This window comes from Ochotona princeps, chromosome 6 (genome assembly GCF_030435755.1).
Source record: "Ochotona princeps isolate mOchPri1 chromosome 6, mOchPri1.hap1, whole genome shotgun sequence".
Classification (NCBI taxonomy): domain Eukaryota; kingdom Metazoa; phylum Chordata; class Mammalia; order Lagomorpha; family Ochotonidae; genus Ochotona; species Ochotona princeps.
In genome coordinates, this window is record NC_080837.1 from 5,540,157 (window position 1) to 5,556,845 (window position 16,689).

Sequence of the window (16,689 nt, forward strand, 5' to 3'; positions counted from 1 at the left end):
CAGATTGACCACAGAGCACTTTTGGTTATTTATTAGTACACAGTACCAACTTCCCAGAATCCTGATGGAAGATCTTGTGCTTCTCACATTGTTTTGGCAAGTATTTCTACAGAAGGGTGCTTTGAAAGTGTCCCAGGCATACCTTCGGTCCTTTTCCTGACCTGACAAGGCAACTGCATTACCAGGGGATCCACCTGTCCTGGAACACCCCCATCTGGGCGATTGCTCCCCAAATTGTAACCCCACCCCCAAGCCTGACAGGTCTTCTGCTGGATCTGGGACTGCACTGCTCACAGGGGTCTGAGTGGACCCACCTGCAGCTGTCTGTAGCTGAGGCTTTGAACTGGTTCTGTGGTGACACCGGGCGTCGGATGTCACCGCACATCAGAACGCAGACTCTTATCTGCTGGCCTCAAGGCCTCTGGGGTCCTCTTGCTGAGCCCTGAGACCTTGACCATGTCACTAGACCCTGCACCTCAGCTGACTTCGCTGTGGTGGCCATAACCCCACTACTTCCTAGGTTATGTTCAGTAAACAGGACAGCCCAAGTCCAGCTCTAGTTCCTGACTCCGCTTGCCTCCCACCATGCCCTCTGGGAGGCAGCAGTCAGCGTCCTAACGCCCTCCTGAGCAGGAGATCTAGCCCAGCCCCAGCTGCTGCAGGCACTTGGGGGGCGGTTTACACACTCACATCAATCAAATGAAACGCTGAGAAACTTAAAAATGGGAATCTGATTGACAGTACTACGTGAGGTCGTTCTGCAGCATAAATGAAGTTTCATGCATGCCAAAATGAGCATACTGCATGGCCCAGAGCAGACATAACGCACACATGAACACGCCAATGACATTATGTTTAACTACCAAGAACCTGGGAACAGCCCCATGTCCGCTGCCTGCAGGTTCCTCCAGGTACCCAAAAGATACAGGGCACTTGGGATGCTCCAGTGAGCGAGGAAGGATCGGTCTGGCTATGGCCAACCACCAGCTCCTGCCCGCAGGTCCCAGCGGCTGCTGCCAGGCAGCCCTGACAGGTGACAGCCACGTGCGAGTCTGGAAGGCAGCAAGGAGGAGGTGCCTGTCAGCACCTTGCCACAGGAGTCCTCCTGCGCGTGGGCAGCAGCTGCACCAGAAACCCCGCCCAGAGATGGCCACGAGGTGCACAGGGCTGCGCTGGGGCAGGAGCCGGATAGCAGCACACATGAATCAATGTGAGCGCTTAATGGGCCTTAATTGGAACCTTCTCCAACTGTACTTAGAGCAGAGAGATGAAAGCAGGAGAAATCTGAGAGACCATTTATTTCACTCGAGAAAGCAGTAAAGCGAAACTACAAAAAGATTTGACTACTATTATACTTTTATGATTAAATAAAATTGTCATAGACGAGCACTGGCGAGCCCATAAACGCTGCATGGAATGCATCCCTGGTCTCTGGCAGCTGTTCAGTCACAGCCAGAAAACTGCTCGGCCCGTGCTCTGCACCCACGTCCATTAGCCCGAGAGCCCTGCGCTGGCGATGCTGGTCCCCCCAGCAAGCCACTGGAACAGTTGTGTGGGGAGGCCTGTCCACTCGGCCACTGCCGGCATACACACTCCCCCCACACATGCATACATGCATATGTATGCACACACATCTACACTCATGCATGTATGTATGCGTATACATATGCACCTACACACGTGTGTGTGCAGGCACACAGCCATGTAAGGGGTGATGTCTCTGGTACCCCACACGTGTGTGAGAGTGGTCAGGGTTCTTGTCCTAAAGAAGCTGGGTAAGAACATCAGGATAAACACTGAGAATTATCAGCTGACTTTTTTTAAAGACTCTCATAGGTTACAGAGAGGGAGAGCCACAAGAGAGACCGATCTTCCATCAGCTGGTTCACTTCCTACATGGCCGCAACAGCCAGGGCTGGGCCAGGCTGAAGTCAGGAGCCTGGAACCCCATCCAGGTCTCCCATGTAGGTGGCACGGGTCCAAGCCCTCAGGCCATCTTCCATGACCTTCCTGGGTACATTAGCAGGGAGCTGGAGCCATAGTAGAGCAGCTGGGATTAGAACCTGTCTCACACAGGCTGCTGGCATCACAGGCAGTGGCTTAACACCACCCCTGACTTGGCATATTTTATGGCATGACTTTTCTCATTCCTTCTTAAGTAAAAACACACCCTGTGTGCTTTCTGTCTTCCCTCTGTGTAACCGTGCCGTCTGCAGGTGCAGGCAGCAGAGAGGCACACATGCGTGCTGCCTGCAGCCCAGGATCACGTTACAGCTGAGAAGCCGCACTCCCAGGGCCCCGTGTCCAGCTCCCCTCACTGCCAGAGAGGGCAGAAGGCCCCACTGTGGGGTGGAAGACAGGGAACACCCAGAATATGGCAGCGCCTCAAACTGATGATGAGGATGGAAGTGAGGGTGGCTCTCCTGGCCAGCCCTCTTTCAGTGCAGCCCTGTCCTAAATGTGAATTTAAAAAGAGGCAGCACTTTTGGGTGGGGTCCCTGACAAACTATAGAACCTGTGACTTGCAGGGCTCAGCTGTATGAGGCAGCACAGCAGCTAACGGGAGGGAGCAGGTGCTGTTAGCGGAGCAGGAGGCTTGGGCCTCGTCATGTCAGGTGTCCATTGGTTCTTTCAGTTACCAGCTTATACCACATACTCACCCTGGGCTAAACTGTGTGCTGGAAACACGGCTGTGAATCCCACCCAAACCTTGGCCAAAGAGCCACGCTCTGCACTGCACTGTTGCTCTGAAACTCTGCGGCGTTACTGAGCGCCCACAGCCTGCCAGGCCATCTGATTCCCCTGCAGCATACAACACTGTCCCTGGCATCCTGCAGGGTGTGAGTGCAGGGCAGTAAGGAAGCCAGCACCGGAGCTCAAACATCTCCCACAGGAGGCTAACCAGGTCAGCCTCTGCACCCAAGTCCATGGCACTGCATGGCACAGTTGGGTGTGCCAGGTTCCCACACTGGGGCCGCAGAGCTGGCAGGTGCCCCAGTACAGAAGTGGTATTCTGCCCTGCAGGAGGGGAGAGGAGCTGCCCCACACTAGCCAGTTCCCTGAGAAGGCAGGGGCAAGGGCCCCACGTAATCTGTAGTGAGACAACAGGACCACCGCTGCCCAGGCTCCTCTGAAAGCCAAGCCCCCATACGTTGGCCGTGGCATCTCCTGATGACCCTGGTTGCCTCCCTCCCTCCCGTCTTTCCGCCTTGACACTCTACTGGTGCCAGACAGCCGCGAGCCCAGGGACCACCAGGAAGACAGCTACCGCGTCGGGGGGCCTCCCTCCCACGGGTCCGCCAAGATCTCTGCATTTAATCTCAGTCTAGAAATCTTAGGGGGAAAGCAAGTTTGGAAAAGAAGGAATTTGTTTCCATGCAAGCCAGAGGACTTCTCTGTACTGATTTAGATTTGATTATTTATGCGAACAGACACTGAATTTTTCTACTGAGATATTAAAATGAAGCCCGTGGGGCAGGGGGTAGGGGCAGGCATATGCTTGGCACAACAGTGTCACTACAGCCTGGAGCACCCACATCCCACATCAGGTTTGAGTCCCAGCTCTACTCCTGGCAAGCTCCAGCTCCCTGCCCATAGTGCCCCCTAGGAGGCAGTGGTGCTGGGCCACATTCTTGGGTCCCTGCCACCCACCTGGGAGACTTGGACTGAACTCCCAGCTCAGAGCCTCAGCCTGGCCCAGCCCCAGCTATCAAAGGCCTTTGGGGAGGGAACCAGCGGATGTGAGCACTCTGTGTGTATGTATCTACCTTGCAATAAAACAAACTAATCATCTAATAGAAACCACTCTTGTTCCTGGGCTCCAGCAACAAGGTGTGTGTGGCCGTGCCGTTTTCCCTGAGTGCCAGGCGGGGCTCGTGGTATTACTCCTGCCCCAAGACTTCATGGGTGACTCGATTCAGTAAGGGTCACGTGGCAAAGGCACTTGGCCCAACCACTGGCTGCCAGGTTTGCCCAAGGAATGCGACAACGACAACTGCCCCTGGTCTGCTGGAAAAATAGCCTTTGTTGGAGCGCCCTGCAGACTGCTTCTCACCTGTCTGGGCTAATGAATTTAGATGTCTAGACACTTAGTTTCATTCCCTCTGTTGAGGATATCTGTTCACTGACAAGAAAGGGGAAAAAGCAAAACAAGGCTTCTTAGGCATAAAGAACCTGCCTGCCCAGGGAGCATTAACTGTGTTCTCCTCTGCCGGGCTCTGATCACCACACATCTGCTGCTCTGACTGACAGAATTGGTTTGATCCCAGGGTCCCGACCCCACTGCCCTGCACACTCGGACACCCCAGCTGTCTTCACAGACTCAGGGATGGCCCTGCCGGGGACAAAGAGGAGCCCTGAGTTCTGGGGTGACAGGAGCCCCCCTTGCATGCTGGGTCAGATTTGGGAACCCAAGCTCAACACTTGTTGCTTTAGTGCCCAGAGATGTGAGGCTTGTTATGTGCCAGGCACTGTGCCAGATTCTGTGTGCATACTGGGAGTGCAGCAGGGTCTCAGAGCTCACAGCCATGAAATACGGACACAGGAGACCCACAGTGGCCCGTGCCTGCCTGCCTACCTACGTGGAGCAGGGCCCAGCTTATGGCTCTGTCTTTGGTCTGAGGCATACATAGAGCTGGGGTCCCGGCAATGAAAGTATTTAAGAACTTGACAGGGGACGGTTCTGGGAAAGAAACCAGAAAAATGACTAAGATGCAGAGCTTGGCAAAGCCCCTGGGGTAGTCCTCTCAGAAGGGAACCTTCCTGACTCACCTGGTCCACAGAGCACCAGCAGGGGAGGGAGGCTGACCTCCACAGCATCCTACACGCCAGCACGCTGTGGATGCTCTGCAGGACATCCTGTGCGAGGACACTGCTGTTGTGTCTGCCTTATAGGTGTCACTTTGGAGCAAGAAGCTGCCACAGAGCCTTTTCACTTATTCCTATTACTTAGTGCCATAGCTCTGGTCTGGTTTGGGAATGACCTGTACCCATAAAAACCCATCCCACGGATGACAACTATCTGGTCTTATATCTCTTTAACGTGAACCATCTCAAGGTACATTTTCCTGCCTCTGTCAACAAAGTAGACTGTATATAGTAGCTACACTTTAAGAGTTGTTTATTTATTTGAAAATCAGAGCTAGCAGAAAAGGAGGGAGCAAGAGCCCTTCCATCCACTGATTCATTCCCCAAATGGCTACATCACCTGGGCTAGGCCACACAAAAGGCATTCACAGGGAGCTGGATGAGAAGTGGAGCAGGAGGGACATGAACCAGTGCCCATGTAGGATGCTGGCTTCACAGGCAGTGGCTCTTCCTGCTGTGCCACAACATCATATTCTTTTTGATGCCTCAAGAAACATGTTGCTGGTACTGACACACCGTGGCACAACATGATAAGCTACTGCCTGCAACACTGGCATCTAAGCACCAATTTGAGTTCAGGCTGCACCGCTTCCAGTCCAGCTCCCTGCTAATGGGCCTGGGAAAGCAATAGAGGATAGCCCAAGTATTTGGGCCCCAGCACCCATGTGGGAGACCCAGATAGAGCTCTGGGCTCCTGGCTTTGACCTAGCTCAGCTCCAGCTATTACTGAGATGTTTGGAGAGTGAACCTGTGGGTAGATCTCTTTTTCTCTCACTCTCTCATTCTTAACTCTTACCCTCCTCTTCAAATGAATAAACAGGAAGGCAGAGAGGGAGGGAGGACATGAAACCCTGCTGCGGAGTTGGACCCAGGTGCATTTTCACACTGTGGGAGCAAATGTGAAAGTACAGAGTACAAAATAAAAATCATTGCTTAGAGGGCCACGTAGCCTGGCAGTTAGGGTGCTGGCCAGGACACGCAGGTCCAACGTTGGAGTGTCTGAGTTCAGTGCCCAGTCCTGACTCTTGGCTCTGGCTTCCTGTTGACATAGAACCACCCACCTCCCCAGGAGTCCTGGCCCTTTGGGGCATCGGGGGCATCAGGCCCTCCCTCTCAGAAAGGGAGTTAGAGTTTGTGATCCCCTCAGCGTAACCCTGCAGACGGGGACATCTCTCCACACACTTCAGGCCACTTCCCAGGTTCTCTTCTGCCTGGAATGATACTCCATTGCCGCCTCTCCACTTGCTCCTGTGAACCCATGCTGCTTCCTGGAGTCCACACCGCCCCCTCACCTCCTGCAGCCTGCTTTGGGCCAGAAGCTGCCTTCCCCTGGACCCGCTTCTGAAGGGAGGATTTGCAGAACTTCTTGTGAGCCATCGCTGTGGGCGTTGCGGGATGAGGGGCCCCCTAGGAAGGCAGCGCTGTATCCAGCTCATCCCATGCCCTGTTCCTCATGTCCTGATTTGTGCTGGGCCAGCAGATGCTAGCAGGCATTTGATGCAGCATGGGCCAGCCTCTCCCAGACCTCTCGCTTCCCTCCTGGTTCTGGGCTGCCTTCCAGGTGGCCCAGTGGGAGGCCAGCGGTCCTCGGAGTGAGGAGAATCAGGCCGTCTTTGATTTCTGTGCCACATGGACAGTCTCAGGTCTTCCCAGCCACCGTCCTGGCTGTCCCCTGAGGCCTGAGTTTTTTCAAGACCACTCAGCTCCGTGCCTCCATTTCTCTTCCCTACTGTTCCACACCGGCCTTGCAAGCCAAACTCCACAGGTCACACTGAGAGCTAGCATCCTGGTACATTGTACCCCACAGCGCATGCTCCCACAGCATAGGACCAGTGTGTAGGCACTCGCCACCTGTCAAGCCGCTCTGGAAGGCGGTGGCTGCACCCGCCATGAGTCTGGTGCTCACCATGGAGACAGCATCCCAGCCCTGCGTGTCTAGTCCATCTCCAGTCCTTTCGGTCTTTGCACTCCCTACCTCTGTGTGCTGGAGACAGGCCTTTGCTCAGGCCAGCACACAGCCATGGCTCTGCCATGAGGGTCCCAGGAGAATGACTGTTGTGAAGAAAGACACTTTGTGTGTTTAGTCCGCATGTGTCAGTTACCTGCATGTATTTGGAATGGCAGCATGTCATCCCCAGCCACGCCTGAGCTAACTGGCAGGCAGCCAGTCTCCGGGGCGAGCCCAGGCCTGGCAACGGGAGCCACAAGGCCCTGGAAGGGGCTGCCTCCCGAGGCAGCTGAGGGGCTCCGAGGGCCAGCGGCTGTGCCTACCAGGGAACCTGGGGTGAGCACCTGGAACCAGCATGCGTGTGCGTGTTTTGTGTAGCCCCTGACAGGCCCTCCCCACAAGTGTCATGGCCGAGGAGTGGCAGCGTCCTAAAGCCAGTGGGCTCCTTCCTACCCTAGGAGACGCCAGTGTCGCCCACACTCAGGACATGGACAGATCTTTTCCAGATGCTCCTTAGAGCCAGGCCAGGCATGCATGAGCTGGTACCCAGGAGCTGAGGGTCACAGTCCCGACTTCCCCCTTGGGTGGCACACAGCTCGTCCCCCAACCATACAGACCGAGGAAGCACGGTGAGGACCCCTGGGGACCCCACGTTACCAGATGCTCCTGAGGAGAGACTGGTGACCCCACCCCCCACAAGGAGGGCACCTGTGGACCCCCAACTGCTGGGTTTCCCTCCCGCCAGCCACTCTGCCCATCTCTCTCTGCCTGGCACTCCGACCGACCAGGAAACATGTAACCGTAGGAATCACAGCTCTGACCTGTGGAGTACAAACCCAGCACTTAGGGCCGCAGTAGAGCCCCGAGGGGAATTGCCGGGCCGAAGGGTGCTTCAGGGCTGCTCTTCCCAGGTGCGCCGGGATGGGTAGGACACAGCACCCCCTGGATACACATACCGCCCAGTGAGCCACACCCCCCGTTCCTCTGGACTTCAGGCCTGCATTTCTGGGACTGCTGCACTGTGGGAGATTCTCCTCAGAGCTGTCAGATGCATTTTCTACTCTGCCACCCCAGGATCCTGGCTAGCACGCTTGGCACTGTTTGCACTTTCCCAGGAGGCTGGGCCCCTGGTGGGGTGAACCTCAGCAGTTCACCTCCTGGGGGACCCAGAGCTAGCTTGCTGGGGAGTCCATGCCAGGCCCCCTGCTGCAACGAGCGTCCCCTGTGGAGGGGTGGGGTAGCACCCCCATGGGGAGAACAGCAGGGCTGGGACCAGCAGGCCCTGAAGGCTGTCAGCTGCCCTTCTGTCCTGAGAGGCTCTTGAGACTCAAGTTAGCCAGGTGCCCAGAGGAGACCAGAGGCAGGACCAGGCCCTGGCCCAGGACCACCAGCTCTCCCCGGCAATAGCCATGCACCAGGTTAGCAGTGGCGGGTGACAGGAAGCCAGCCAGGGCTGTGCTGTGACTGCCATGTTAGCCCCCAATGTGGCTGCACTGGGAAACAAGGCTTTGGGGACCTGGTGAAGGGATGAACGGGGTCCTCCAGGTGGGGCCCTACCCCAGTGGTGGCGGCCTTTCAAAGGCACACTCAGGCCTGCAGCAACACAGCTGCTGGGATGCAGACACAGTTGGGAAGGGGGTTTGTCAGAAGTGACCTGTGCCTGGGGGCCACCGAAAAGTCCCTCAGAAGCATCCTGGGAGGTGGGAACGTGACTTAGTCCAAGTCCAGGGGGCTCAAAACTAGGGAAGCCAAGGGGGTGACTCTTGGCTCAGCCCAAGGGCTGGGCCGCTGGCAAACAGGCTGCAGTGCAGGGGCTGCCAGCCGCCTGCCAGGTTGGACAGCCGTGGGGAGTTCCTGGCTCAGAGCTGAACCGGTTCTCACTCTGTGCTTATTTATTTTAAAGGCACACACACAGAGATCTCTGCCACTCACCGGTTCACCCCCAGGTGCCAACAGCAGCCTGAGCCAGGGGTTCTATGTAGATGGTGCCCCCGCCCGTTAGCAAGAAGCCAGCTCGGAAGCAGAGCAGCCAGGACTCAAACCAAGCACGTCAGTGTGGGAGGCAGGCATCCTGACAACTGGCTTACCTCACCATAGCACAATGCCAGTTCCCCTTTGGTGCTTACTCTCTCCCGACCCCCAGCCAGCCAGCGTGTGTCCCACCTGGTCCACTGAGGCCCACTCATTTGGAAACACACCCAGAGGCATTCCCCAAAATAAGGCTCTTCTTGGTCTCTGGGTGTCCCTTAATCCAGCCCAATTGACACCGTGAAATTAACCACCACGGAGCACAGCCTGCGACCACCTGCCTGCAGCCAAGCAGGGCACCCTCGCCATGACCCGACTTTGTGGGTGCCCTGATCCCAGCCCACAGTGTCCGGCGCTGGCGGACATGTGTCTGTGGTGACTGAGCCCCTGCCTGTCGTGCACCCCCCAGCCTCCTCCCAGGTCCTGCCCGGGGCTCTCCTCACATTCCTGTTGTCAGTAGCCAGGCTAGCTGCCTAAGAACCAAAGCATGAGCCCCAGTACATGCCTCTGTGCATGCCATGTCCCTTCAGCCTGGATGCAGCACCTGGCACAGGATCGGAACTGGCCTCCCTTGGCGACACCACCTCAGCTTGTCAGGTGGCAGGGTCAGCAGCAGCCTCATTGTCTGCCCTGGGGCACCTTCTCCTTCTCAGGCCCACTATGCCCACACACCCAGAGCGAGCGTGGCCAGCATGCAGCGCTGCTGCTCCCAGAACCATCAACAGTCCAGGAGAGGGTGGCGTCCCAGGACCCTCCTGCCCCATCAGTGATACTAAGATGTAGTGACCACTAGGGTTTTTGGGTAGATGATTAACTTCCTGGGGACTCTGAGACACCCTATGGACTCCATGTGGCCTGTGCTCTCCATGTCTTCCCTCCAAAGAAGGATCTGGAAGGGCCTGAAGACACCCTCTGCATCCTCACTCAAGGTGAATTTTCCAGGTAACCCGTCCCAAACTCAAACTGCAAGCAGTCTGCTTTTCAGTGGCTGGACTGTTCTCCATCCTGGTCCTTTACTGGGTGATGCTGCTGTGTTCTCTGGGAAATCTGAGCTCTTCACTCTAGGGAGCTGGGTGTGTATGTTTGTGCCCAGTCACGGGGGTCACTGGAGACCCAAGGCAGGAGGCCCACCCTGGAGCCAAGTTCATTTACATCGGTCTCACTCTCTGGAGGTTGCTGCAAATTCCCACAGTTTTGTTGGAGCCCTTCTCTGCGTCTGAAAGTGAGTGTCCTAGCCAGTAGGCCATTTCTCATTATCATGGTCACACCTGCTTCCCTGCTTGCTGTCCCTAGCTAATAGCAGTGGCCACCATGGACATCTGCTGCCAGGCCGCCCCCCCCACTGCTGCAGTGCTCTGCAGGTGGGCTCTGTGTCACCCCAGAGGGACCCCAAGAGGTGGGACTGACAGCCCCTGGTGCTGCGCAAGTCACACTGTCATGCTGGGCTGGGGAGGCCTGGAGTGATGGGCTGAGTGCAGTCAAGCAGAGCCCTCCCATCAGCCTAGGGAGCTTAGGAACCAAAGTCTAGTTGTGCCCATGGTGCCCAGCGGTCTCCCCTCTATGCCACAACCCACCTACATTGGCCAGATTGGTTCCCCTCCTGGAGCCCTGGACATGGGATGAATGTGGTCTGAAGGATAGTGCCTGCTGGAGGTCCTACTCCCGGCCCCCTGCCAACCCTGGGTGGACCCTAACCGGGGAACCTAAAGAGCTCCTTAAGCCCAGGGTGACCCTCCTATCTCAAGCAGGCCATCCCCTTCCACTGCCCATGACCTTGGTGAGCTCCGGACACATGGGCAGCAGGTGCCAGCCCTGTCCCCCACAGGGCTGGACTCAGGCTGCCACATCCTGCGCTGACATCTCTGAGTTAATGCCGTGCCTGTGCCAGCCAGCCACGCCACGCAGTCTAATCTCTTTCCAACTAGTGAATCTTCCAATAATAGCATTTTAACAATGCCGTTCCAAAGAAAAACTCGTTCTTAATTTTTGTTCATGGGGCAGTGGGGGAGGGCGTGTAGTAATGGCCTCATTATGAATTCTGAAGTGGTGACCACTTGGCCGTGTTACAGAGTTTGTGGCTAATAACTAAAGGTCTGGCAGATGCCTCACAGGGGAACGACTTGCACTCAGCCCCGCGTGCAGCCGTCACCCGGTGTGAGTCTTTAAAATTCCTTCTGGATTTGGCAGTATTAGCAGGTCCCTCTTAGCATCCTCCGGAGGGTTTTGATGTCATTTTAGCTATTGAGTGAAAATATGCGAACTATTACTTTGTTGACTCTGCGCTTAAACCAAACTGCATTATCATCTGAGAGTTGTGTTCTCCAAGTATTGTTAAAAAGTACTTTGAAAACTTGTAAATCCCTGTAATTTATGTCTCTCCTGCCTCCGCGGGTTTCCTTCTGTCCTTCTGGTTTCAATTTGAACGCAGCCCCGTCTGGGTGTGTACCTGTAAAACCCTGGTTTTTTCCAGGCACGATTTACAGCCCTGACCCTGGGTCTCAACAGTGTGCCCGACCTTCTGGGAGCTGCCCCGGCCCGGACAGCAGCGACGACGACGTGGGCCCAGGTCGCCCAACCCTTTCATATCAGAGCCGAACTAGCAGAGTTACTGGAAACAGATCCAATTTTGACATTTCTTAGTTTATCATGAAGGCCCGAGGGGCTTCCCTTGCAAAAAGGCCATTAATCGCATTGCACCATTTCTTCAAATGTACACAGTTGTAAACCTAGCCCGCTGCAAGACAGCGTCTCGTTTATCTAAACAGTTCTCCTTTTAGGTTCAAGGGCGCTGATGGAAGCCAAGATAAGGAGGATGCATTGGAGGACGGCTGGCTCTCCCCCACCACTACCACTACCACCAGGAGACTGCCCGACTCCCCCTCTCAACTCCCTTCTCTCTCTGCATTCAGTCCATCCGGAGGGCCAGCAAGGGGGGACGGCAGCGGGCAGGGCCAGGGCAGTGTCGCCTTGCAGGCAAGCTCCTCACAGGCAGGTTTTGGGGTTATGGTTGCGGGGCCGGGGCAGCATGGGGAGTGTACACCCTCCTTCACAGATTGTTGTGGTGTTTAAATGATCGGCAGGACCCCTGGGATCTTTGTTCCTGATTTCTATCATTTCCTGCTCTTTCCCAATTCCTCTAATGTCGACTCTGCCAGCAGCGCCGGGAGCTTCCAGCATGTTCTCTGCGGTTCTCGCCGGCACCATGCCACCAGGCCAGGCTGCTGAGCACAGTCCCCAAGCTTTGTCCTCCCTTACAGGTCATCGTGCAGTCAGGTCGCCACCCCACAGTGCTGCAGAAGCTGTGCCAGCTGCCCTTCCAGTACTTCAGCGACCCGCGGCTGGTCCGGGTGCTGTTCCCCTCGCTGATCGCTGCCTGCTACAACAACTGTCAGAACAAGAGCATCCTGGAGCGGGAGATGAGCTGTGTGCTGCTGGCCACCTTCATCCAGGTACCTCCCGCACAGGGCTGTGCAGCTCACGTGGTGACAAAGGCAGAGGGGAGCCCACTGCCACCACCCCGCAACACACTCCCCACTTGCGCAAAATGTCATCTGTCCCGGACATTAAGGTACTTGGTAGGGAGGCCCACACTCCATAGCATAAGGCCCAGGTTCGATTCCCAGCTGAGTCCTGACTCCAGCTTCCTGCTAAAACAGACTGTGGGAGGCAGCCAGTGGTCCCTGCCACCACCCGGGGGACCTGGATGGAGCGCCCAGCTGCCAGCTTCCACCTGTTGGAGGCATTTAGGGAGTGAGCCAGAAGCAGCATTTGGGAACTTTTCTCTGTCCCTCTTCCCTGCAAAGTTACTTGAAAGCAATAAAGAAATGAACATTTCACCTATTTCTGGCCTTAAAAATGCATCCCTAAAGGGCCAGGATGGCTAGCATGAAGGGCTGTGTGATTTCTCCTGGGCGGTTTTGAGGATTAACTAAGTGACCTGCACTCTGGAACTGTCGCCCCCAGGCTGCCTGCCTCCTTTGGAGCCCAGCTGCAGGTGCTAGGCAACAACCGGCCAAGCATAATCTGCTGAAACCCTAGGAATATACGTTCTTACCTATAGGTGTACGTAAAATAAAAATTCATTGTCTTGCTTAAAAACAAAAAGGAAATTAAAAAATTGCAGCCTATTGTTTTCCTGACTTAGCTCCTGCGAAGTTGGGAGTCAGAATCTGTGCTGGAGCGGGGTAACATTAGCTCATCTACAATGACAGCGGCCAACGGCAGCAAACCCAAGCCAGCCGGCTGTTCCTTAGCCTGGGCTCACAACTAACTGTAGCGTTTGTGTTTTTGGTCATCATCGTAGATCTGCATTTGAAGGTCTCCCCTTCTCTTTCTAAAGTCTCACCATCAAACCGGTGCTCTTACTCCGAACCGCCCCTTGCAGGGAGCAGACAGTGCCTGGCCTCCACACAACAGTGAAACAGAAAGCAGGGCCCCTCCAAGTGGGACAGCCCGCATCATGTCTTGGCGTGCTCGCAAGTCCCACACGGAGGGTTCCTGGCAGAGTGGGAGCCAGGAAAATGCCCCAAGGGCCTTCTTCACCTGGGACCAGCCTCCCACGGGGAATCCTAATACACAGAGCCAGGTCAGCGAGGTCTACCTTATCTCCACCTTCCACAGTCAGATATTCAACTCCAGAAGCAAGGATTTTTAAAAGCTGTCCTGGGGGGAAAGCTAAAACTTTTGTGTATCCAAGGGCACTTCCAACAACTTACAGAAAGTTGGTGGCTTAGTGGTGAGCATAGCTGCCTTCCAACAACTCACAAAGAAAGGAACTAAAGGTCAATTTCTTTTGGTGCAAAACTATCTGGAAAGGCCATCCAAAAGTCTGCAGACACTATATCTCATGAATAAAACTGTGCATGACTCTCTTTTGGAAGAACTTTTGGAAGTAGCCATCACATCAGCCCAGGGGCCTCAGTGGCTTCAGGAAGCTTCAGGATTAAACGCAGCGGAAAATACGGAGACATTTTAGACTGTGAGCTTCCTGAGGTCACATGCCACAGCTTCAATTCATCAGGCAACGTTGGTGTCAACACCCACCAGCAAGCTGGCAAGGATGACAATGGAAGAATCCGCTCAGATCCCTGGCAGGGTGTCAGAAAGATGAGTAGGGTGGCAAGTCCAAGCCCAGAGGGGGGCAAGTCGGCAGAGGGAGGGAGCAGCTTCCTGGGCCCTGAGCCTGGGCCTCAGCCAGGGCATGCCCGCACATCCCGCTGACGTCTGTCCCGCTGAGCCAGTGTCTGCAGGCGCTTAGCTAACTTAGGAAAGCACAAATGGTATCAGAATTGCATGTTTCCGTTCTTCATCTGATACTTAGCACAAAGCACCTCTAAACCCGCCTCTCTACCACACACACACACCACACCCGGCCCCGCCAGTCTGTGTCTCCCGCCTGGCTTCATTAGGCAGCACAGCTCAAGGACAGGGAGAGCTGAATCTAGGGCCTCGGTTCAGAAGACGGTTGTGCACAGTACCCATGTGTCAGGTTGTCCAAGTCACCACCAAATGATGTGTAAGTAGGAACTGATGGTGTCTCACACCTGACGCCACGTGTTGCACTCTCCCCAGTGAAAATGACCAGACTTAGAGACTCAGCCACAGAATCTGGATGGAATGGCTTTTGGTTGTAAAATGTTAAAACTATGTGTTCTAGCAGAGTTAGTTGGTTTCCTCTCTGCATTTATCAGATGCAAATAAGAGATTGTAGTTTGCCAAGTAGGCAGCAAACCTCGGCGCTGGTGATGTGTAGCAAGATTGAGGGCATTCATAATGCACTTAGTAAAACCCTCCAAGAACGCCACTGCGGGACATGGGTGTCTCCCTCCTGAGCTGCACCATGGTTGTGGGCATCAGCAGCAGTGTTCCCTGCTGGCAGCTCTGGTCTTAAAGCACCTCCTGTCTCTCCTCCCGCAGGAGTTTACCCAGGCTCCCGGACGGTGGGACAGCCAGGCTCAGCCGCCCAGAGGTAGGTGTCTGTGGGAAGTGAAAGCCCTTGCCCCTACAACTGGCAGAGAAGCCAGCCAAGGGCATCACCTGGCACACCCCAGAGAAAGCCACTTCTGTGTGGATCGTGTGTAGGCACGTGTGTAACTGTGTGGATCATGTGTGTGCGTGGATTAAGTACAGGCACAGTGCAGCTGGTGAATTGTGTGCAGGCATGGATCATCTATGTGGACTGTGTGCAGTCACAGGGGCGTCTGTGGATTGTGCCGTCACGTGCAAGTGTGGAAAGTGCTGCTAATTAATGACTCCCTGTTATACTGGACAAGTGCTGATCCAGATTTCCTCCTGCAATTCAAGGACTTGAACTTTTTTAAAAAATTACTATTATTAAAAAAAATAATTGTTTTGTTTTACGTGAAAAGAAAGGCATCAAGCTAGTAGAGTTTGGAACCAAAACATTTACACTTGTTTTTCCCTCCCACTGTGTGACAGCTGAGGCAGGTCCCATAGTCAGACTTGGAGAATTTAGCCTGTGGTGGCGGCCTCCCTGGGGAGCACTGGCCTGGTGCTCCCCTCAGCCTGCTGGCCTGCAAGGGTGGTGGGGGGGACTGGGGACTGCCTCAGGAGAAAACAAAAGCCACCCACAGCGGGCAGTTGTTCACACGTGCCAAGGAGAAAATGTACCTGAAGCTGTCCCAGGACCATGACACAAGGGCACTCAGCAAAGTTCTGAGTGCAGCTTTTCAGAAGTTCAAGTTGGCTCCCTGGTCCTTCTGCCCAAGCCTGAGCTGGGGCTCACATGCAAGGACTTGGGGGGCATCAGCATAGTACTGCTTGTTCCTGCCTGATTTTTCATCGGTCATGTCGTAGGGTTTTTTGCCCATTAGAAGTGAGTTCTCCAGGCTTGCTTGCTCTTCCTGGGCCACCTAAGATGAGTCACACTGCCCTTGCACACACTCAGGAGGGCGAGGGCCCGGGGGCCGCCTGGGTGGGGCTCACACCCAGGAAGTCTCCACCCCCCCCACCAGGACCATCTCCACACTGGCGCTGGCCCAGGCCACAGAAGGCCAAGTCTTCTGTCTGCCAGCACCCATTTGGGACAGCCCCTGGTAGGTTTACTTTAAGGGGGGAAAAAAAGGAACAGTGCCAGCTCACGGAGTTGCCAACTGGCACAGCGGCCATGGCCGTCTCTTCGCTTGTATCAGATCCCTATAAAGTTGCTGCAGGCAGCTGGAGCTCATGACCAAGGTAAGCCTCTGGAGGGACGAAGGCTGCCCTATGGGACTGGCCAGCTGCAGCAGCCTGCCTCTGCTTTGTTGGATGAGCAGACGCTGACCCCCACACACACTGGAAGAATTCAAAAGTTGAGACTGGACTGCACGGCCTGCACCAGGCCACTTCAGAAGACAAGCGTGGGTGTCCACTTGCAAGCTGGCCCTTTCCTGTCCCGTGGACAGGTGGCATCTGGGACCAGCCTGATGTCTGACCCGTCACACTGGCCGTTTCCTGAGATTCCACAGCCAGGTTTCCTCCTAGCATTGCACACAGTGGCAGGGGGCTGGTTAACGTTTGAATATATTAGAAGCTCAAAACTGCACCGTGGTTAAAACTTAAAACGTTCATTGTGGATTTGATGCTACAGACACATCCAAGCTTCACCCATGGAAAATGTGTCGTGTCTTACTTAAAAGCGCACATCGCTGTTTCACACTCAGATTAACAGTAACTCGAATTTCTTCCAAAGAATATAACTCTTCCTCTCTGCCTCCTTCTCAGGAAGATCCCTCGGAGCCCATGACTACCTTGAGCTGGCTAACAGATTTCCCCAGCAGGCCTGGGAAGAAGCGCGACAGTTTTTCTTGAAAAAAGAGAAAAAATAAATGTTTTCGCTGGTTTGTGTA

At 55.0% G+C, this 16,689-nt stretch overlaps 1 protein-coding gene across 1 annotated transcript in view; it reads left to right on the top strand.

Annotated features, from left to right (window-relative positions):
• LOC101526509 (S phase cyclin A-associated protein in the endoplasmic reticulum) overlaps positions 1 to 16,689 on the top strand; it is a 238,417-nt gene extending 221,728 nt beyond the window's left edge. Inside the window, exons 23-25 of the mRNA XM_058665271.1 lie at positions 12,100 to 12,291; positions 14,759 to 14,810; positions 16,565 to 16,689. Of these exons, the coding sequence (XP_058521254.1) occupies positions 12,100 to 12,291; positions 14,759 to 14,810; positions 16,565 to 16,668 (348 nt within the window). The 3' untranslated portion in view covers positions 16,669 to 16,689. The remainder of the gene's footprint in view (positions 1 to 12,099; positions 12,292 to 14,758; positions 14,811 to 16,564) is intronic.